General features: G+C 38.9%; 2 protein-coding genes across 10 annotated transcripts in view; both read right to left on the reverse strand.

The window, feature by feature from the left end:
• Window positions 1-1,724, reverse strand: part of pgm2l1 (phosphoglucomutase 2-like 1) — a 36,205-nt gene extending 34,481 nt beyond the window's left edge. For 5 of the 7 annotated variants that reach the window (XM_062060822.1, XM_062060820.1, XM_062060821.1 and 2 more), the window contains exon 1: window positions 1,419-1,724. In XM_062060822.1, the coding sequence (XP_061916806.1) occupies window positions 1,419-1,529 (111 nt within the window). In that variant the 5' untranslated portion in view covers window positions 1,530-1,724. Of the gene's footprint in view, window positions 1-1,399 lie in introns of all 7 variants that reach the window. The other 2 variants (XM_062060824.1, XM_062060823.1) reach the window with 2 other exon arrangements.
• Window positions 1,725-10,568: 8,844 nt separating this feature from the next.
• Window positions 10,569-21,589, reverse strand: lipt2 (lipoyl(octanoyl) transferase 2). 3 transcript variants are annotated; one of them, XM_062060826.1, is made up of 4 exons: window positions 21,472-21,568; window positions 20,827-21,136; window positions 20,623-20,749; window positions 10,569-11,122 (listed from the first exon to the last, which is right to left on the reverse strand). In XM_062060826.1, exons 2-4 carry the CDS (start codon window positions 21,133-21,135, stop codon window positions 10,893-10,895), a joined length of 666 nt encoding a protein of 221 aa, XP_061916810.1. In that variant the 5' UTR covers window position 21,136; window positions 21,472-21,568; the 3' UTR covers window positions 10,569-10,892. The 3 variants fall into 3 exon arrangements, with proteins under 3 accessions (XP_061916810.1, XP_061916811.1, XP_061916809.1); XM_062060827.1 differs by lacking the exon at window positions 21,472-21,568 and adding an exon at window positions 21,260-21,409; XM_062060825.1 differs by having other exon boundaries at window positions 10,570-11,122; window positions 20,827-21,141; window positions 21,472-21,589.
• Window positions 21,590-21,895: the final 306 nt, after the last annotated feature.

Here is a 21,895-nt window from a genome sequence, read left to right on the forward strand (position 1 = left end):
GTCGAATAAAACTTAGTTTTTTTTAAAATGGCAAACACACAAAATATGCAATATTTTCCTCAAAAATACATTTTGGAATGCAATTTTTGATGTGAAGAAATTTGAGCTAATAGCTCAATAATTCATAACATTGATTTTGATTCATTATTTTTTTTTAGCAGTGACAGTTGTATAAATATACATTAATGTATGTGTGTGTGTGTATATTTATATATATATATATATATATATTTATATATATATATATATATATATATATATATATATATATATATATATATATATATATATATATATATATATATATATATATAAAATCTTTATTTATTTAATTATTCACTTTTTTCCAAGTTGACTCCAAATGCTACATACATACAGTATGTGTATATATGTATACACATAATATATACAAAATAAAATGCATTAATGGACACAAAAAGTATAAATACAACTGGAAAAATAATAAAAATGTCAGTACAAAATGTATTTTTTTTTAATTATATATATATATATATGTTTTTATCTATTCACTTTCAATTTGGAAAAAAGTGAGTAATTAAATCAATAATAAAAAATAAAAAATGTTTTATGTCCTTATGGTCGAAGAAAACTTTTTTTTTTTAAATGGCAAACACACAAAATATGCAATATTTTCCTAAAAAATATATTTCAGAATGGAATTTTTGATGTGAAGAAATTTGAGCTAATAGCTCAATAATTCATAACATTGATTTTGATTAATTTTTTTTTTTTAGCAGTGACAGTTTTATAAATATATATGTATACATATATATTTTTTATTTAATTCGCTTTTTTCCAAATTGAATCCAAATGCTGCATGTATATATGTATACATAAATATATATTTACACATATTTTAATTTAACTAACTTTTTTTCCCAAGTTAAATCCAAATGCTGCTAGGCTTACTTTAAACATGACTCATTTTCTCGCGGCGTGGGTAATTGCCAACGCTTTATCTGCATTTGCACTCACAACTGGGAATCGGTACTCATCGTTGCCTTCAAAGAGCCGTTCAAAAGACTCGATTCGTTCAAAATAAGTCACATTTACACTATGTGTGTGGTCATGTGAGTCGCTCGTTGACATTTAAGCTAAAGGTCTTTAAAGTTCGTGACCTTTAGTGTAAATGAGATCAATGTGTGTGCGTCACTAAGCAGGTCATTGAGACAATTCATCTTCACCAAAATCATTCCAGAACTTTCCACGCGATTGTTTGAACCTGCAGTGCGGTCCATGCAGATTCATTTGACACAAAAGTTTGATTCATCTCAAATCAAAAAGTCGGTATGTTGTTTTTGTGTCAGTTTACGCCGCGACATACAAAGTTTTAAAACCAAATGTTGTAATTATTGATATTGAAGGAGTTACGACTGACAGCGGGAGACGAGTCCCACCTTGTCCCAGCTGAGCCACCGCAGCACCGCCTCGTCCAGCTGACAATCCCCGGTGATGGGCAGCCTCAACTCGGCCGTCACAGCGTCGTCGTGCCGCTTAGCGTCGCCCATGCTGCGGTGCGAGAATGACTCCCATTTCTCTGCCACTCTGCTGGCACGCTAATGCTAATGCTAATTTAATATAGCGGCATCAAATGTTTCCTTTCGCAAAGTTGGAACACAAACGACCTCACGCAGTCAAGTCCTCGGACATCAGCACGACTTCCGGGTGTCCGACAAATTAAAGGCAAAATCATTCCATCCATTTCCTACCGCTTGTCCCTTTCTCAGCTGCATTCGTTCAAGTACTTTAATAAGTTTTGAGTAAAAACTATCGGTGTCGCGGTATTTATGTATGGTTGTTACAAAAATGTTGAGTCCTCATAGAAACTACTCTAGTATTTTATTGTGTAGGGTTGGACTTCTCTTCTGAATGATGCAGGACAAATGATATACCGTATCCTGATAAATAAGTCATCACAGAACAAAGGTTTATGCCAGGGGTCCCCAAACTACTTCCGGCCCGCCAGCGTCCAAAATCCGGCCCGCGGGAAGTCCCAAGTTTAATATATATATATATATATATATATATATATATATATATATATATATATATACGGTATATATATTGAGCATTTCTTCTTTGGACTTGTGTTGTTTCCTGTGTGTTTGGTGTTGGGTTCTTGTCCAGCGCCGTTATTTTGTAGTTTTCACTTCCTTTGTCTGCAACTGAGCCCGGGTTCCCACCCCTGTCTCTGATTGGCAACCTGGACACACTTTTCCCTGGTTGGCAACCTGGACACACCTGTCCCAAATTGGCAACCTGGACACACTTTTCTCTGGTTGGCAACCTGGACACACCTGTCCCAGATTGGCAACCTGGACACACTTTTCTCTGGTTGGCAACCTGGACACACCTGTCCCAGATTGGCAACCTGGACACACATTTCCGTGGTTGGCAATGGCAACCTGGACACACCTGTCCCAGATTGGCAACTTGGACACACTTTTCCCTGGTTGGCAACCTGGACACACCTGTCCCCGATTGGCAACCTGGACACACCTATCCCTGATTGACAACATGAACACACCTATCACCGATTGGCAACCTAAATACACCTGTCCCTGATTGGCAACCTGGACACACCTATCCCTGATTGGCAACCTGGACACACCTGTCCCTGATTGGCAACCTCAATACTCCTATCTCTGATTGACAACATGAACACACCTATCACCGATTGGAAACCTAAATACACCTGTCCCTGATTGGCAACCTGGACACACTTATCCATGATTGGCAACCTGGACACACCTGTCCCTGATTGGCAATCTGGACACACTTTTCCCTGGTTGGCAACCTGGACACACTTTTCCCTGGTTGGCAACCTGGACACACCTGTCCCAGATTGGCAACCTGGACACACTTTTCCCTGGTTGGCAACCTGGACACACCTGTCCCAGATTGGCAACCTGGACACACTTTTCCCTGGTTGGCAACCTGGACACACTTTTCCCTGGTTGGCAACCTGGACACACCTGTCCCAGATTGGCAACCTGGACACACATTTCCGTGGTTGGCAATGGCAACCTGGACACACCTGTCCCAGATTGGCAACTTGGACACACTTTTCCGTGGCTGGCAACCTGGACACACTTTTCTCTGGTTGGCAACCTGGACACACCTGTCCCAGATTGGCAACCTGGACACACATTTCCGTGGTTGGCAATGGCAACCTGGACCCACCTGTCCCAGATTGGCAACTTGGACACACCTTTCCCTGGTTGGCAACCTGGACACACCTGTCCCCGATTGGCAACCTGGACACACCTATCCCTGATTGACAACATGAACACACCTATCACCGATTGGCAACCTAAATACACCTGTCCCTGATTGGCAACCTGGACACACCTATCCCTGATTGGCAACCTGGACACACCTGTTCCTGATTGGCAACCTGAATACTCCTATCCCTGATTGGCAACCTGGACACACCTATCCCTGATTGACAACATGAACACACCTATCACCGATTGGCAACCTAAATACACCTGTCCCTGATTGGCAACCTGGACACACCTATCCCTGATTGACAACATGAACACACCTATCACCGATTGGCAACCTAAATACACCTGTCCCTGATTGGCAACCTGGACACACCTATCCCTGATTGGCAACCTGGACACACCTGTCCCTGATTGGCAACCTGGATACTCCTATCCCTGATTGGCAACCTGGACACACATATCCCCGATTGGCAACCTGAATACACCTATCCCCGATTGGCAACCTGGCCACACCTGTCCCTGATTGGCAACCAGAATACACCTATCACATCTGTTTTTTAATATATATATATATATATATATATATATATATATATATATATATATATATATATATATATATATATATATATATATATATATATATATATATATGTATACTGTATATATTGATGGAAGCAGATCAGAATCATATCCATATTTAAGTGTTACTTCTTTCTAAAAACTCTTATAGTCATATTTACATCAGCTAATGTCTCGTGTGGTACAAAGTGCTTGGATTCGAGTGTCCTTGGTTAGATTCAGAGCGCTGTCTTTGTTGAGACTGCCATTACATTCCTAAGATAAGAAGCACAGCTAGACTGGGGAAACAGGAGGTGTGGGGGGGGACAGGAGAAGGAGGAAGTAGACAGGAGTTCCGGGGTTTTGGTAGACCGATCTGGACCGGGCTAGGGAACGCTTGGGTGCTGGATTGGTCTCATTATTGCCAAAGCTTTGACAATAAACAACGAAATACCAACTACTGCTTTTGGTGGTCAATTTAACATCAGCTTATTTGCCATTAAAAGAACTTGGGAGTGGACAGCAGACTTTGACTTCCTTGGGAGGAAGAGCTGTCGACGCAACAATTTGGGGGCTTCGTCCGAGATGGCACGCTGTTGATCGATGACTTCTTGCAATCTTCTGGACAGACTCAATTGGCCAATTCAAGGTGAGCAGAACCTTTCTTTTTAGATAAAATATGCGTTAGGAGTCTGTCCTGTAAGTCAAACACTATATTGAACCCCAGCACGCAGAGTTGTGATTTCGATAGATTGATTGCATTTTTGCCGAGCCTGCCATTGCATTAAAATTGTAAATAAGTGGTCAACTCACGCCATTGTGTCTCGATTACCGTGACGGGCAGTTTCATTGACGAGTGAACTAATAGTTGGGTGTAGCTTACCCTGGGAATTTGGTCGTCCCTTAATGAGTTCGGGTTGCAAGATCCCAGTGACGATAAGAGGGCACTGAAACGTAAGGAAAAGGCTGGAGGCCATTTGTAAAAGGTACAATAAAGACTCCCGGGTTGAAAGATCCCTTTGCGTTGAGGGCACTAGAATTAAGAAAATATAGACACAATGGCCTTGGAGTGTGACAAACAGAAATGTGATGGCGGCGGGGCAAAATGTGATGATTGGCTACCGTTCAATGATCAATTGAATGGACGGTTGTCGACAATGGAACTAGCAGGTAGAGAAAAAAAAAAAAGAGAAAAAAAAGGAGAACGTTCCTTGAAAGGGTTAAGAGGGAGTTTACAATACTCGAAAAGTCGTGAACTCAAACGTCTGGTAAAATAAATAAAAAAAAGTAACTGGAAGTTTTATGGTAAAGTGAAACGCAGAGAGTGTGCTGCTGAGTGTGAGTGTGTGTGAGTGGGAGTGCTTACGCGCGCTCGTGTGTGTGTGTGTGTGTGTGTGTGTGTGTGTGTGTGTGTGTGTGCGCTGGTGAAAATGGAACACTCAGGGAGAGAATTTAAGAGTTTGGCGTATGATAAAAGTAAACGGGGATTACGTGGAAAAACGAAATGCAGCAAAAGAAACAATGATTAATGACAGAATGAACTGATTGGTTTTTTGTCTGCCGCGCATGCGCAAGACAATTCAAACGACCCGCCCAGACTTTGACTGACACCGCCCCCTACTCCAGTGACAAGAGAAGGAGGTATTAACACGCCCCCTCTAAGATTGATCTTGCCTCCGAAAATTAACCCCTTCTACACGTCTGTCCATTTTCCTACGGCAGACATTTTTGACAAATGACATTAACAATAGGGGAAAAGGATGTTTATAACCTTACGTTACGTGAATGGTTTCTAGGACAACAGAAAATAGAAACATTGTGTGAAGTGTAAGGAAGAGTTAGGGAACAGGAGGTTGTTTGTAAAGGAAAACGAAAGTGAAAGAAAGATGAGAAAGTGGCAAATGAAGGTATTCGTAAATGGTATGCTGTTGATTGTGGTTAGCTGCAAGTTTGTTTATTTGTTTGTTTAGTTGTTTGAGTGAAATGGGAAGAAATCAATAGGAATAATTAGATGCAAAATGGAATAAAACTATGAGTGCGATAGAAAATGAATGAATAAATGAAATAAGTTCATTTTGGTCATATAATCAACCATCAACCATCAATCAATCAATCAATCAATGTTTATCTATATAGCCCTAAATCACAAGTGTCTCAAAGGGCTGTACAAGCCACAACGACATCGGCATATCCTATACATTCACTGAACATTAAATTACCTGGAACATCAACGTTAAAAGACAAAGTATTAACCCCTTATTTTGCAAGTCTGACCATTTTCCTCCAACAGAGGGCGGTGCACACCAGACATTTTTGACACATGACAATTATAGGGGCCTACTTTAATATAAGTCTCTTGCCGATGCATACATGGAAGCCATTGTTGACCTTGTTTCCCACCTGTACCTCCGGGAGGGAACCTTTGTCCAAACGCTTTGGACAAAGTTAACCCTGATATACACGGTGCCAAAAACAATATATGGCAGGACATTTTATTCATCCCATGCAAAATAGGGCTAATGACAGAGCAACAAGGAAACGACTACTTAAATTACAGATCGCTGAAGATAAAAGGTTAAAAGAACCAAAAGGTCAAAGATCAGCTAGGGTATATTCAGCAGTGGGTGACCTTGCTTTTGAGTTCCAACAGGTGGAGGAAAGAATCCTCAACAGACGTGCGGTTGGACTCGGGTGGTGGACAACACGATGCTTCAAAGCCGGTCTGGGGTAGACACTGTTTCGGCTGTGACCAGCCTGGTCACTGGAGTAGTGACTGTCCGAACATTTCCGAACAGGAAAGGTTCCGTCGTGCCAACAAACGAACACGAAGGCGTGTAAGAGGACGCCCACATCAGGAGCCGCAGCAGGAAGTACCGACAGGACCCCTGCTGGACATGAGTGTCAACGGACAATTTTATCAGCCACCCATTCGATTCTGAATGCAGAGGTACCAAAAAAACTGTGTGCTTCCTCTTTAAAGGTCGAAGGCTTCGCTGGGGTCACAAGAAGGTTAACTGTCACCAAACCACTTCCGGTTCAGATTGCTGGACCTCCTTTACAGACTGTACCCTGACATTCAAATCGCAAAGAAGGAACATTCCTGGTGTTACCTGACGGCTGAACCACCCAGCTGCGACACCACTACCAAGCATACCACAGCCTGAAACAACAGGAATGGCTCTAACGGTGAAAACCCTGACTGACTGAGATGCTTCCGTGTGTTCTGCCACCCGACTCGCCATATGTTATGATTATTTATATATGTTGGAACTCAAGGTGTGGCTGCTCATGTTGACCTATCTTTGCAACAGCTAGCATGGTATAAGATGGACACAATTGTGTCCCACATTGTTCCCTTGCTCTCTGTCTCGCCTACAAAACCAAAGAACTTAGGTCCAATGATAAGACACGGCGTAGCTGCCAAACATTACACCGACACCCAAATACCACATTTTCAATTGTTTAGGTTTAGCCCATGGTTATGTTAAACACATTACTATGGGCTGCACTTTAGACACCTGTAGGCTACGAGGAGCTAGCAGCTACACAACAGCTGAGCTAAAACGACACATTACACATTTAAGCATATCAAATAATTATAGTTGCTCATTACATACACAAAGTTGCCATGGCAGAAGTCTGATAGAAAGTATTCAGTAACAAACGTGTCCGCATCATTCAACTTTCTACAACATGAGCTTGACTTAATGAATTATTGGGGCTACCAGGTGTGGTAAAATTTCAAAATACTATTGCTAAAGCATTCGCCACAAGGGTAGTATTTTTCTAGTATTGGTGACAATATAAATATAAGCATATTTGTTACTTTCACCATATTGAATAAGTTACATAAAAGCTAGGGTTTAGTTGAGTTTGAGTTAATTGTGATATTGCTAAGGGGTCCCCTACCCTAACACCACCCCCCAGTGGACCATAGAGGCTAAAGAGACAATCATTGACCTCAAACATGACCTGTCCTCCGCTACTTGACTATTAGCTGACCTTTTTCTTAGATGTTTCTGAAAGTGATAGTATGACTAACACAGTCCTTTTTTCAGAAACAGAAGGGGGTGAGTGAGGGTGGATACAGACTCCTTGGAACAAAATCGACAATCATCCGACTCTGACACATTCCATAGTTTTAACGTTTTTCCCGTGGGTAAGAAGTTATAACTAATTTTAATTTGAAAATAACGATTTTACACATCGATAGTAGTTTAATAGATCAAATTTAGAAAATGGAGGAGGTGAGGGTGAACCATGTATAGTCTTTGACTTCACTGATAGGATCAATACGGTACAAGGGAAAAGGTACGTACTGACTTGTGTTGACAATCACAGTGGTTGGCCGGAAGCAACAACAACCTCAAAAGAGGATGCAATATCAGTAATTAAATGACTTGTGAATGACCTAGTACCCCGACATGGTTTCCCCAAAAAGATTAGGTCAGACAACGGCAACCATTAAAAAAATACTCCCTTAGCCTTGGTCGAAAAGGCTTTCGGACTAGAACACAGGTTTGGGGTACCATCCTGAGTCCCAAGGCAAGGTTGAAAGGATGGACCAGAACATAAAAAACTAATTGGCTAAAATCTGTGCACAGACCAAATTTAATTGGATTGACATGTTGCAATTAGCGTTAATGATCATTCGAAGGTCCGTGAATAAAACTGTTTTACCGCCCTTTGAGTTTTTCACCCTATGAGTTGCATACAGGTCAGCCATTCACAGGACCAGCAGCCCCCCATGGAAGAAGGACTCAGCGTAAAACCAAAATGGTATTTTACACAAAAAATTGCAGAATTTGTGTGCCAGTTCTTCTGTACAGATTCCCTTCCGCCCGCTGAGAGGGTCAAGATCAAGGTCATCAAACGCAAGTGGACGGAGCTCAGGTGGACTGGTCCCTTCAAGGTCGTGGAACGGACGTCCCACGCCCTTCGACTGGCTGGTGGAGGGGACACCTGGTACCACCTCTCCCTCCGCACTACAGCTGAAGAACCTGACAGATTACCAGCGGATGTCATTGCTGACATCGCCACAACATCTGCCCCTCAGCCCAGGAGACGAGAGAGATTTTCTACCTACATTACTCTTTTCAACTTCTATATTGTATATCCTTGTGTGAGACCAATCCAGTATGCTAAATGTTTCTTAGTTTTTCTTGCTTGTTTGCAGCATAACTATCTGTGTCGTTACATTAAGTGAAAAGTTTGATGTTTATCCCCGTTTATCCCTTGGGCGTGTTCTACTGTCTTTGTGTCTCAGTTCATCCTTCCTGACGACAGTGACTGACAAGTGTCTAAGAACATACAGCGGACTTTAAATAGACTGGGTCAAAGGGGATAGCAAGACTTATTTTTTGACCTGTGCAGTGTGATTAATTACGGGGGACACAATAGCTATTACCGTGGTAATAACCTCTATATTTGTTACGACTCAACCCTGAACCATTGGTGTCGGATGCAGACAACATACTCTGGTAAGTTGTGCCCATCTTCCCTTTTATGTTGTTTTGGGGCTTGACCTGACTGATACAGACGCTAAAGGAATTATTAAAATTAATGTCCTTGAGAGGGCGTTAACTACCTCTACACCCTCTGTAGCACCTAAAGTACCACCCCACCTCGGTGGTGTTTCAAAGGCTCACATCCGTGCGTGCTAATGACATCACCACCGAAGGCCTGGTAACTTTGACCTTTGACCTTAGGAGCGGGTGCAGACAACCTGTGGCTCAGGTGGATGCCAAAACCTGGGTGACTGTGTTGCTTCTTCCGCTGGACGTCCCTTTTCCCACACTTACCCCGCCCCTTTTAAGTTGACTGACATGTGTACCCTTCTGTTGACAATGCCACCCGACTTCTTCCCTTTGTGGCCCAAAAGCTGAATTACACGCATTTTCAAATTACAGGACCCTCTCCGTCCCCCAACAAATTGGGTGACATCAACCATTACTGGTGCACCACACTGATAGATGGCTCTAGGATAGGCCCTTAGGCACGAGCTGACTTATTCTGGTGTTGTGGGAAGCACAGATTGTACATTAGAATCCCGACGTCAGCCGTTGGGCTTCGTGCTATGGTTAGACTGGTGACCCCACTCACCAAATTAACACCCCTTGGAACTCCTGTTTCAGCGGCCTCTCTAACTCCCCGCCGCCGTTGAGACTAACCAACCTGACTCGTGACGCCGTTGAGGGACTTGCTGAACAACTTGCCCCGACCTCCCTCAGGGCCGTTCAGATCCGCATAGCCCTTGACCGCATCCTAGCCAAGGAAGAAGGAGTGTGTGCAATGTTTGGTGACCAATGCTGTACCTTCATTCCTAACAACACTACCCCCGATGGCTCAGTTCAGAGGGCCTTAAAGGGCCTCCAGGCCCTGTCTAGGGACACATTAGGCAGGTGGACTGACCTAATTAAGTCTGTCTTGGTCTCCATTCTGAGGTTTTTTTGGCCATCATAGCCTCATGCGGTTGCTTTATCGCCCCTTGGGCTAAGTGTCACTAAAGGGGGTCTAGCAAAGTGGTAACTTTAAGACTTTCGAGAATTGTTGGTTTACTTCCCTGACCATGACGACATTGACGTGGACTCCCTCCATCTATCTCCCATGTAAATAAGCTGTTGTTTTATTGCTAGCTTGTATATATATATATATATATATATATATATATATATATATATATATGTGTGTGTGTATATATATATATATATATATATATATATATATATATATATATATATATATATGTATATATATATACAGTATATATAACCCCGCCCCCAGCCAAATTGTTTTAACCTAATGCGGCCCCCCCAGTCAAAAAGTTTGGGGACCCCTGGTTTATGCAAATAGTCAATACATATAAATAGCGGTGTCCCTATACAACTTTTCGATTTCCAATACAATACTAATATTGATTGAAGATAAGCAGGGATCAAACATACTCATATTTAGTTATGTGGTACGTAAGAAAAAGTTTGGATCAAGTGAAATGATTGAAATGGCGAACAATGTCGATAATGTAAAAGAGTTGATAAAGAGAGCACATGATTGTGGATAATGACATTCATCCTGGACTCATCAGTGTCTTGATTCATTCTCCACTAAGTCACAGTGGAAGTGGTCTGCGAAGGCGTCCAGCAGGTGAGGGACGGCGTCGTCCACGCCCACGTCTCTGTGCAGCTGGGCGCTGAGCGAGGTCACGCCCTTGCCCTGCAGGCCGCACGGCACGATGTGGCGGAACCACGACAGCTCCGTGTTGCAGTTGAGGGCCAAGCCGTGCGACGTGACGTAGCGCGAGCAGCGGATGCCTGGAGACACAAGCGGGAAGTGAAGCGCAGGGAATCGAACCGGTGACCACAGATCCCATCCGAACGAGTTAGGCTCAGCTGTGCTAACCAGTGAGCTAAAAGCCAAAGCGTGTTGACTCGTTGCCCAGGCATGGGTGTCCAAACTTTTCCCCTGAGGGCCGCATACTAACAATATTAATTAAGTGGGTTCCATTTTTATTGTATTTAATTTTCCATCCATCCATTTTCTACCGCATGTCTCGTTTTTCATGTTCAAAACCAAAATATATTGATTTAATTTTTTACCTATATGGGATCCGAAATGTTAAAAATAAGACATATATTAATTTTTTTCAAAATGTCAGTCGACGTCTAAATCTCTAGATCAGGGGCCGTACTTATCAAGCTTCTTAGAGTGCCATTTTACACTTAAGTCCTGAAAATTTGCGAAATTTAGTCCTACTCTCAAACTTAAGAATAAAAGCTTTTTATCAACGTTCTTAAGTCTAAAAATCACTCCTACTCTCCACGATATTTAAGAGACCTTCAGAGGTGTCTTAAGTGGTTAGGAGTTGCCAGCAGGGGATGGCACTGAGGCGAGAGACGTGCGCGAACGTTCATCTTTGTTTGATGACGAGCAGCTGATCAAACGGTATCGTTTAGACAGAGCAGGTATTATTTTTGTCACAGATTTAATAATTTTCGATTCCTTGTTGATTTCTGCATGTGGCTGCAGTGGACTAGTATATATAGAGCCACCCACACCAGTTTCAAATTAGTTGCCTAATTAATGAATTGGAAAGAAAATGTTATGAGTGTAGCGTATGTGTGTGGCACACACATACGCTAGGTTACAGCATGTGAGGTGAGTGACGTCAGTGAGTGTGTGGGCTAGAGAAGAGAGGGAGCGGTAGCGTGAGTGCGAGCGGGGACTAGTTTGTTTTGTGTTGGATTGGCTGTGTGCAAGCAATCAATAAAGCAAGATTTGCAACTAATCGCCGGACTCATCATTCACTCTAAAGTCGTCCGCTGTGGAGACCCACTGCCGGGTAAAGTGAAGGGTGTTGCCCCGAGCATACATCCTGGAGAAGTGTCTCCCCTGCCTCTTTGTTACGGTCTGGGAGCAGGAAGCAGGAAAGGTGCAACAAAAAGGAAATATTTATTTTTGATTCGTTGCCAATATTGTTTGTTTGTTTTGTATTATTTTGTAGTTTATTGTCAAAATATACACTCCCATTGTCCACTTAAATATTTCTAAGATATTTCTTTATTCTTAGACAAGGGATTCCCTTCCGTGATTGGTCATTTCTATGGACACAGAAATGACGTCACCTAAAATTCCGTTTACGGCACATAGTAATGTCGTAATTCAGCTCTGAGTGTGACACAAGATTCAGTCCTACACTTCGCTGAAAGTGTGAGTAAGACGCTTGATAACTAACTTTTAAGTGCAGCTTTCAGCGAAGAATTTATTTACTCTTAAGTCAACTCTTAGCAGACTTCTTAGGAGTAATTCTAAGAAGCTTGATAAGTACGGCCCCAGGTCTGTCGATATAATTTATTTAATGTTTTATGCCCTTTTTGTCAAAACCCAGTTTTCTATGGCAAACACACAAAATATGCAATATTTTCCCCAAAAAATATTTCAAAGCTTTACATACTGTAGGCCAGTCATTCATAACATTGATTTTAATTCTTTTTTTTTTTTTTTTAGCAATGACAGTATTTTAAAAAAAAAAAACGTCACACCAAAATACAAGTCTTAAAAATGTTTCATTTTGTCAAAGAAAACTTTGTCTTTTATATGTCAAACACAGAAAATATGCAATTTCAAAATGGAATTTATGATGTGAAGTAATTGGAGCCTTGAATAGGTCAATAATTCATAACATTCATTGTCATTATTAATTTTAGAGCAATGAGTTTTAAAAAACCCACCAAAATAAGTGTTAAAAATAAGTCTTTTTTTTTTACTTTCAACGCTTAAATCTTTAGATCAATTTCAGATCTATCGGTCATTTATAAGACTTTATGATTTTTTTTTTTAAATTTATGTTTCTTAGTTTTATGCTGTTGTAGTAGTTTTTTTGTATCTCTAATACACAACATATGCAATATTTCCCCAAAAACATATTTCAAAATGGAATTTATGATGTGAAGTAATTGGAGCCTTGAATAGGTCAATAATTCATAACAACATTCATTATTATTTTTTGAGCAATGTGTTTAAAAGAAATCTCACCAAAATTAAGTGTTCAAAATATGTAATACTTTCTTTTTTTCTTTTCAACGCTTAAATCTCTAGATCAGGGGTCACCAACGCGGTGCCCGCGGGCACCAGGTAGCCCGTAAGGACCAGGGGCCGTACTTATCAAGCTTCTTAGAATTACTCCTAAGAAGTCTGCTAAGAGTTGACTTAAGAGTAAATAAATTCTTCGCTGAAAGCTGCACTTAAAAGTTAGTTATCAAGCGTCTTACTCACACTTTCAGCGAAGTGTAGGACTGAATCTTAAGTGTCACACTCAGAGCTGAATTACGACATTACTATGTGCCGTAAATGGAATTTTAGGTGACGTCATTTCTGTGCCCATAGAAATGACCAATCACAGAAGGGAATCCATTGTCTAAGAATAAAGAAATATCTTGGAAATATTTAATTGGACAATGGGAGTGTATATTTTGACAATAAACTACAAAATAATACAAAACAAACTAGTCCCCGCCGGCACTCACGCTACCGCTCCCTCTCTTCTCTTCTCTCGCCCACACACTCACTGACGTCACTCACCTCACGGCCACACACATACGCTACTGTCATAACATTTTCTTTCCAATTCATTAATTAGGCAACTAATTTGAAACTGGTGTGGGTGGCTCTATATATACTAACCCACTGCAGCCACATGCAGAAATCAACATGGAATCGAAAAGTATCAAATCTGTGACAAAAATAATACCCGCTCTGTCTAAACGATACCGTTTGATCAGCTGCTCGTCATCAAACAAATCCAGGACATCGTTCCGCTCCCTGAATGTTCGCGCACGTCTCTCGCCTCAGTGCCATCCCCTGCTGGCAACTCCTAACCACTTAAGACACCTCTGAAGGTCTCTTAAATATCGTGGAGAGTAGGAGTGATTCTTAGACTTAAGAACGTTGATAAAAAGCTTTTATTCTTAAGTTTGAGAGTAGGACTAAATTTCGCAAATTCTCAGGACTTAAGTGTAAAATGGCACTCTAAGCTTGATAAGTACGGCTCCAGATGAGTAGCCCGCTGGCCTGTTCTAAAAATAGCTCAAATAGCAGCACTTACCAGTGAGCTGCCTCTATTTTTTTAATTGTATTTATTTACTAGCAAGCTGGTCTCGCTTTGGCCGACATTTTTAATTCTAAGAGAGACAAAACTCAAATAGAATTTGAAAATCCAAGAAAATATTTTAAAGACTTGGTCTTCACTTGTTTAAATAAATTCATTTATTTTTTTTACTTTGGTTCTTATAACTTTCAGAAAGACAATTTTAGAGAAAAAACACAACCTTAAAAATGATTTTAGGATTTTTAAACACATATACCTTTTTACCTTTTAAATTCCTTCCTCTTCTATCCTGACAATTTAAATCAATGTTCAAGTAAATTTATCTTTTTTATTGTAAAGAATAATAAATACATTTTAATTTATTTTTTTATTTTAGCTTCTGTTTTTTTGACGAAGAATATTTGTGAAATATTTCTTCAAACTTATTATGATTAAAATTTAAAAAAAATATTCTGGCAAATCTAGAAAATCTGTAGAATCAAATTTAAATCTTATTTCAAAGTCTTTTGAATTTCTTTTAAAATTTTTGTTCTGGAAAATCTAGAAGAAATAATGATTTGTCTTTGTTAGAAATATAGCTTGGTCCAATTTGTTATATATTCTAACAAAGTGCAGATTGGATTTTAACCTATTTAAAACATTTCATCAAAATTCTCAAATGAATCTTAATCAGGAAAAATTACTAATGATGTTCCATAAATTATTTTTTTAATTTTTTCAAAAAGATTCGAATTAGCTAGTTTTTCACTTCTTTTTTTCGGTCGAATTTTGAATTTTAAAGAGTCGAAATTGAAGATAAACTATGTTTCAAAATTTAGTTGTCATTTTTTTCGTGTTTTCTCCTCTTTTAAACCGTTCAATTAAGTGTAAATATCATTAATTATTAATAATAACATAGAGTTAAAGGTAAATTGAGCATATTGGCTATTTTTGGCAATTTATTTAAGTGTGTATCAAACTGGTAGCCCTTCGCATTAATCAGTACCCAAGAAGTAGCTCTTGGTTTCGAAAAGGTTGGTGACCCCTGCTCTAGATCAACTTCAGATCTATCCGTCGTTTATAAGATGTTATTTTTTTCCCCAAATGTTTTAGTTTTTTGCCCTTATGATCGATGAAAACCTTTTTTATATGGCAAACACAAAATATGCAATCTTTTCCCCAAAAAAATATTTCAAAATGGAATTTTTGATGTGAAGTAATTGGAGCTAATAGCTCAATCATTCATAACAATCATTCATTATTATTTTATGAGCAATGACAGTTTTAATGTAACCATGTTGACATGCTACTGATTAGCATTTAGCGATTTTACATGGCGATTTCAACACCTCCTAATTCGGTAATGAAAACTACAACTTAGACGCACATTAAAATCAAACAGCTGGTGCGTAATAAGTGCAATACTTACAGTACAGCATAAACTTCACGCTACTGCCATCTCACGTCTTAAGACTTGCAATTCATGTCAAACTTGCAAATGAGACTCATGAAACAAGATATCACAACCGGACAGCAGTTGTCATAATCAACTCGTTTAAAAAAATGTTATTATCAAAAACAATACTTAACACATACGAAAGTATCAAAAATTGGTACTGTTGAGTACTGTCGATTCGCAGTAATCAGAAATCGGTGCCCGTCCCTCCCGACCATTGTTTGACTCATTTCACCTCATCAAATCTTTTCTGACATTTTTTTTTACAGTAAAATTCTACGGTTGTTTTACGGTGTCTTACCGTAAAGGTAAAAACAGTAAATGTTTTCTTACGGTAAAAACTGCCAGCTCAGTTGATAGAATTTTTAAAAACTATTTTTCCATTTACAGTAATATGTTGTAAAATTATACTGTAAAATTCTGACGACTGAGCTGCCAATTTTTTTTTTTTTACAGTAAAAATCTATGGTGATTGTTTTACGTTGTATTACTGTAAATGTAAAAACAGTACTTTTTTTTACGGTAAAAACTGGCAGCTCAGTTGAAAGAATTTTTTAAAACAAATTTTCCATTTACAGTAATATGTTGTAAAATTTTACTGTATAATTCTGATGACTGAGCTGCCAATTTATTTTTTTTACAGTAAAAATCTATGGTTATTGTTTTACGATGTATTACTGTAAATGTAAAAAGAGTACTTTTTTTTACGGTAAAAACTGGCAGCTCAGTTGATAGAATTTTTAAAAACAATTTTTCCATTTACAGTAATATGTTGTAAAATTTTACTGTATAATTCTGACGACTGAGCTGCCAATTTTTTTTTTACAGTAAAAATCTATGGTTATTGTTTTACGATGTATTACTGTAAATGTAAAAACAGTACTTTTTTTTACGGTAAAAACTGGCAGCTCAGTTGATAGAATTTTTAAAAACAATTTTTCCATTTACAGTAATATGTTGTAAAATTTTACTGTATAATTCTGATGACTGAGCTGCCAATTTATTTTTTTTTACAGTAAAAATCTATGGTTATTGTTTTACGATATATTATTGTAAATGTAAAAAGAGTACTTTTTTTACGGTAAAAACTGGCAGCTCAGTTCCCAGAATAAAAAAAAACAGATCTTTTTTTTTTCCATTTACAGTAATATGTTGTAAAATGTTACTGTAAAAAATCTGGAGACTGAACTGCCATTTTTCTTTAATCTATGGTTATTGTTTTACAGTGTTACTGTAAGTTTAAAAACAGTAGTTGTTTTTTTTACAGTAAAAACTGACAGCTCAGTTGCCAGAATTTAAAAAAACAGATCAACATTTTTTCCATTTACAGTAATATGTCGTAAAATTTCACTGTAAAAGTCTGGGGACTGAGCTGCCATTTTTTTAACAGCAGAATCTATGGTTATTGTTTTACGGTGAATGTAATAACAGTACTTTTCTTTTACGATAAAAACTGGCAGCTCAATTTTCAGAACTAAAAAAAACCAGATCCAACTGTTTTCCATTTGCACTAATACGTCGTAAAATTTTGCTGTAACATTTTGGCGACTCGGTTGCCATTTCTTTTTACAGTAAAAATCTATGGTTATTGTTTTACGGTGTCTTACTGTAAATGTAAAAACAGTGCATTTTTTCTCACGGTAAAAACTGGTAGCTCAATTGTCAGAATTATAAAAAAAAAACAGATCCAACGGTTTTCCATTTACAGTAATATGTTGTAAAATTTTACTGTAGCCTTTTGACCCTACAAAATAAAAGTATTGATGTCATATAGGAACAACATCTATTGCGAGTGAAAAAGTGAAAAACAGCTTTGTGTTATTAGTCAACATTGCAACTTTTTCCTCGTTACATTTCACCTATTTGCTCTTTTGTTCCACTTTTTATGTTTTATTTTTTAAATACCGTATTTTTCAGACTATAAGTCGCAGTTTTTTTCATAGTTTGGCCGGGGGTGCGACTTATACTCAGGAGCGACTTATGTGTGAAATTATCAACACATTAGCGTAAAATATCAAATAACATTATTGAGCTCATTCACGTAAGAGACTAGACGTATAAGATTTCATGGGATTTAGCGATTAGGAGTGACAGATTGTTTGGTAAACGTATAGCATGTTCTATATGTTATAGTTATTTGAATGACTCTTACCATAATATGTTACGTTAACATACCAGGCACGTTCTCAGTTGGTTATTTATGCCTCATATAACGTACACTTATTCAGCCTGTTGTTCACTATTCTTTATTTATTAGGGTTCGCATGTACCCTGTATAAAGGACTCCAAAGGTACAAAGGAACCTATTGTTATTGTAAGGTTTTATTATTCTTTATTATTATTCCGCAGCTTTGCGCACTACTTTGCCCCCCTTAACATGCTTCAAAACTCACCAAATTGTATACACACATAGAAAAACTGTGACAGCACACTTTAGTAAAAAAAACCAAACCCCAAAAATCAAAATTGCGCTCTAGCGCCCCCTAGGAAAAAAACAAAAACAAATTGCCTGTAACTCCCACTAGGAAGGTCGTAGAGACATGAAACAAAAACCTGTATGTAGGTCTCGCCTAGAATTTCACATTCTCGGGCAAACACCAACAGGAAGTTGGCAATTTCCCCTTCAACACAAAAAATGACTAAAAACACTCATTTTTGCCTCTTTGAGCTGTAATTTGACCCTCTTAAAATACTTCAAAACTCACCAAACTTTTTACACACATCGGGACTGGTGGAAATTGCGATCTAAAAAAAAACCGAACCCCAAAACTCAAAATTGCGCTCTTTTGAATAAAACAGAGAAAAAACTGCTCCTCAGAGGAAAACTCAGACAAAACTGCTTGTAACTTCCGGTAGGAACGTCTTAGAGACATGAAACAAATACTTCTATGTAGGTCTCACCTAGACCTACATTTCATAGATTGACATCCTTCAGCAAAAATCTACAGGAAGTTTGCTATTCCTCCTTTAAAACTAAATTTTTGTTACAACCGGTCACCAAACATCAAACGTTATCTCCTCCGAGCGCGTTTGTCGTTTCGGCTTCAAACTGCTACAGGAGAGAGATTGAACCCTTCTGATTAAAAGTTGGGGACGGCGTTTCGTTTAGTGCTACCGTTTTGATTTTACGTGCCTTCAAAGACCCGCAGCACTAAAGTTGCTCCGCTGCTGTTGTTTTAAGATGGCTGCTTAAAAGCAGAAAGCACCAGCGTGAGCACAGAATGCAGAGAAGGTAGGTACACTACACGAAAGTATCTAACTCCCAGTACGAATATCGTAGAGCAGGGGTCACCAACCTTTTTGAAACCAAGAGCTACTTCTTGGGTACTGATTAATGCGAAGGGCTACCAGTTTGATACACACTTAAATAAATTGCCAGAAATAGCCAATTTGCTCAATTTACCTTTAACTCTATGTTATTATTAATAATTAATGATATTTACACTTAATTGAACGGTTTAAAAGAGGAGAAAACACGAAAAAAATGACAATTAAATTTTGAAACATAGTTTATCTTCAATTTTGACTCTTTAAAATTCAAAATTCAACCGAAAAAAAGAAGAGAAAAACTAGCTAATTCGAATCTTTTTTAAAAAATTAAAAAAAGAATTTATGGAACATCATTAGTAATTTTTCCTGATTAAGATTAATTTTAGAATTTTGATGACATGTTTTAAATAGGTTAAAATCCAATCTACACTTTGTTAGAATATACAACAAATTGGACCAAGCTATATTTCTAACAAAGACAAATCATTATTTCTTCTAGATTTTCCAGAACAAAAATTTTAAAATAAATTCAAAAGACTTTGAAATAAGATTAAAATTTGATTCTACAGATTTTCTAGATTTGCCAGAATAATGTTTTTGAATTTTAATCATAATAAGTTTGAAGAAATATTTCACAAATATTCTAAAGCTAAAATGAAGAATTAAATTAAAATGTATTTATTATTCTTTACAATAATAATAAAAAAAAATTACTTGAACATTGTCAGAATTGTCAGGAAAGAAGTGGAAGGAATTTAAAAGGTAAAAAGGTATATGTGTTTAAAAATCCTAAAATCATTTTTAAGGTTGTATTTTTTTTCTAAAATTGTCTTTCTGAATGTTATAAGAAGCAAAGTAAAACAAATAATGAATGTATTTAAACAAGTGAAGACCAAGTCTTTAAAATATTTTCTTGGATTTTCAAATTCTATTTGAGTTTTGTCTCTCTTAGAATTAAAAATGTCGGGCAAAGCGAGACCAGCTTGCTAGTAAATAAATACAATTTAAAAAATAGAGGCAGCTCACTGGTAAGTGCTGCTATTTGAGCTATTTTTAGAACAGGCCAGCGGGCTACTCATGTTGTCCTTACGGGCTACCTGGTGCTCTATGTAGGTCTCACTCAGGACTACCACTGGACAAAAGTATTGGGACACCTAGGACTAGCACCTGCCAAAATGCGGACCCGACCAACGCTGCTTGCAGCTTTAATTTTAAATTGCCTTTCAAATGTCTATTCATGGTGTTGGCTTTTATCAAATAAATGTCCCCCAAAAAATGCGACTTATACTCCAGTGCGACTTATATATGTTTTTTTCCTTCTTAACTATGCATTTTCGGCAGGAGCGACTTATACTCCGGTGCGACTTATACTCAGAAAAATACGGTAGTATTTTTAGGATGTGCCGCAAATGGCTGCCGAGGCACACTTTGGACACCTCTGTCTCATGGGGAAGTGAGGTTACGTAACGTACTGTCACACGGCTGGCAACATGCAGTCCTACCGATGGCACAAATCTTGTTGTCGCCGACCCAAACGCCGGTGTGAGGAGACCTGGACGCCTCCACGTGGAACCTTCTACACGCCGAGATGACGGTCTCCTCCAGCTGCGACACGTACCAGCGGACACTCTGCACACACGCACCACGGCGCCGTCACTAAGGCAGCACAACAAGGAGTCCGTGGAGCGGCACAAAGCACCTGAGACCTTCTTGAAGGAGCCCAGGTTCAGGATCGGGTAGCAGACCAGCTGTCCCGGACCGTGGAACGTGATGAGGCCTCCTCGGTCGGCGTTGTGGACTTGGGCTCCCAGCAGGCGCAGGCGGTCCAGCGAGGAGGGCGGCTCGGCTTTCTGGCGGATGCCCGTGGTGTAGACGGGCGGGTGCTGGCACAGCAGTAGAGCGTGAGCCGGACCGGCCTGGTGGCGCTTGACGTAGACCCGCTGGACCTGCAGCGCTTCCTGGTAGGAGAGCAGGCCCAGGCGCACCACCTCCACTAGCGGCCTGGCCCCCTGCATCCTGCACTACAGGAAAACACATGCTATTAAACACATTTTATGGAAACATCTTATTATTCTTGATACTAACATGAATATAAGAATGAGCATGATTGAATCAGTTATATGAATACACATACTTAACTAATCCCATGAGGGAAATTAAAGAAGATAAGAGGTAGAAAATGGATGAAATTCGAAACTTCTATTTACTGCTTTATTGTTGATAGAAACACTACTACTATACAGTACACGCACTAAAAACACAAAAAGCAAACAGCCCGTCGTGTACTGTTTTAGTTCGTGTACAATACGTTATCGCGTTGTATAATAATATCGTATTCGAACATTTAATACCTCAAACTTGACACGACTCCTGGCGTGACACCAAATCTGCCACCGGAAATGAAACCACTGGCATGACTGACTGCGCATGCGTACTGTGGTCGCCATCTTGGGCCGGTCACTACGGAACGCAGTCAGTGCCAAAATAGTTTGAAACATTGTGTACGTGGTTATTTTCTTTAAAATAGACAAAATATATTACATACCCAATTCTTACAAAAAAATAAATAAATACAATTTAAAACTATTAATGGAATACACCCTTCAAATTATTTTTTTCAAACTTAAATTTAACATGGAGGTTGATGGCTGTTATGTCTGTGGAGCTGTAGAACAGATCGACTGATTGATTGATTGATTGAAACTTTTATTAGTAGATTTCACAGTGAAGTACATATTCTGTACAATTGACCACTAAATGGTAACACCCGAATAA

This window comes from Entelurus aequoreus, linkage group LG10, assembly GCF_033978785.1.
Source record: "Entelurus aequoreus isolate RoL-2023_Sb linkage group LG10, RoL_Eaeq_v1.1, whole genome shotgun sequence".
NCBI lineage: Eukaryota > Metazoa > Chordata > Actinopteri > Syngnathiformes > Syngnathidae > Entelurus > Entelurus aequoreus.

Coding starts and splice junctions, on each gene's coding strand:
- lipt2 (XM_062060825.1), bottom strand. CDS start 21,567: ATGGCGACCACAGTACGCATGCGCAGTCAGTCATGCCAGTGGTTTCAT. Junction 21,142..21,471: donor GGAGTCGTGTCAAGTTTGAG/GTATTAAATGTT, acceptor GTTTTCCTGTAG/TGCAGGATGCAGGGGGCCAG. Junction 20,750..20,826: donor ACCTGGGCTCCTTCAAGAAG/GTCTCAGGTGCT, acceptor GCGTGTGTGCAG/AGTGTCCGCTGGTACGTGTC.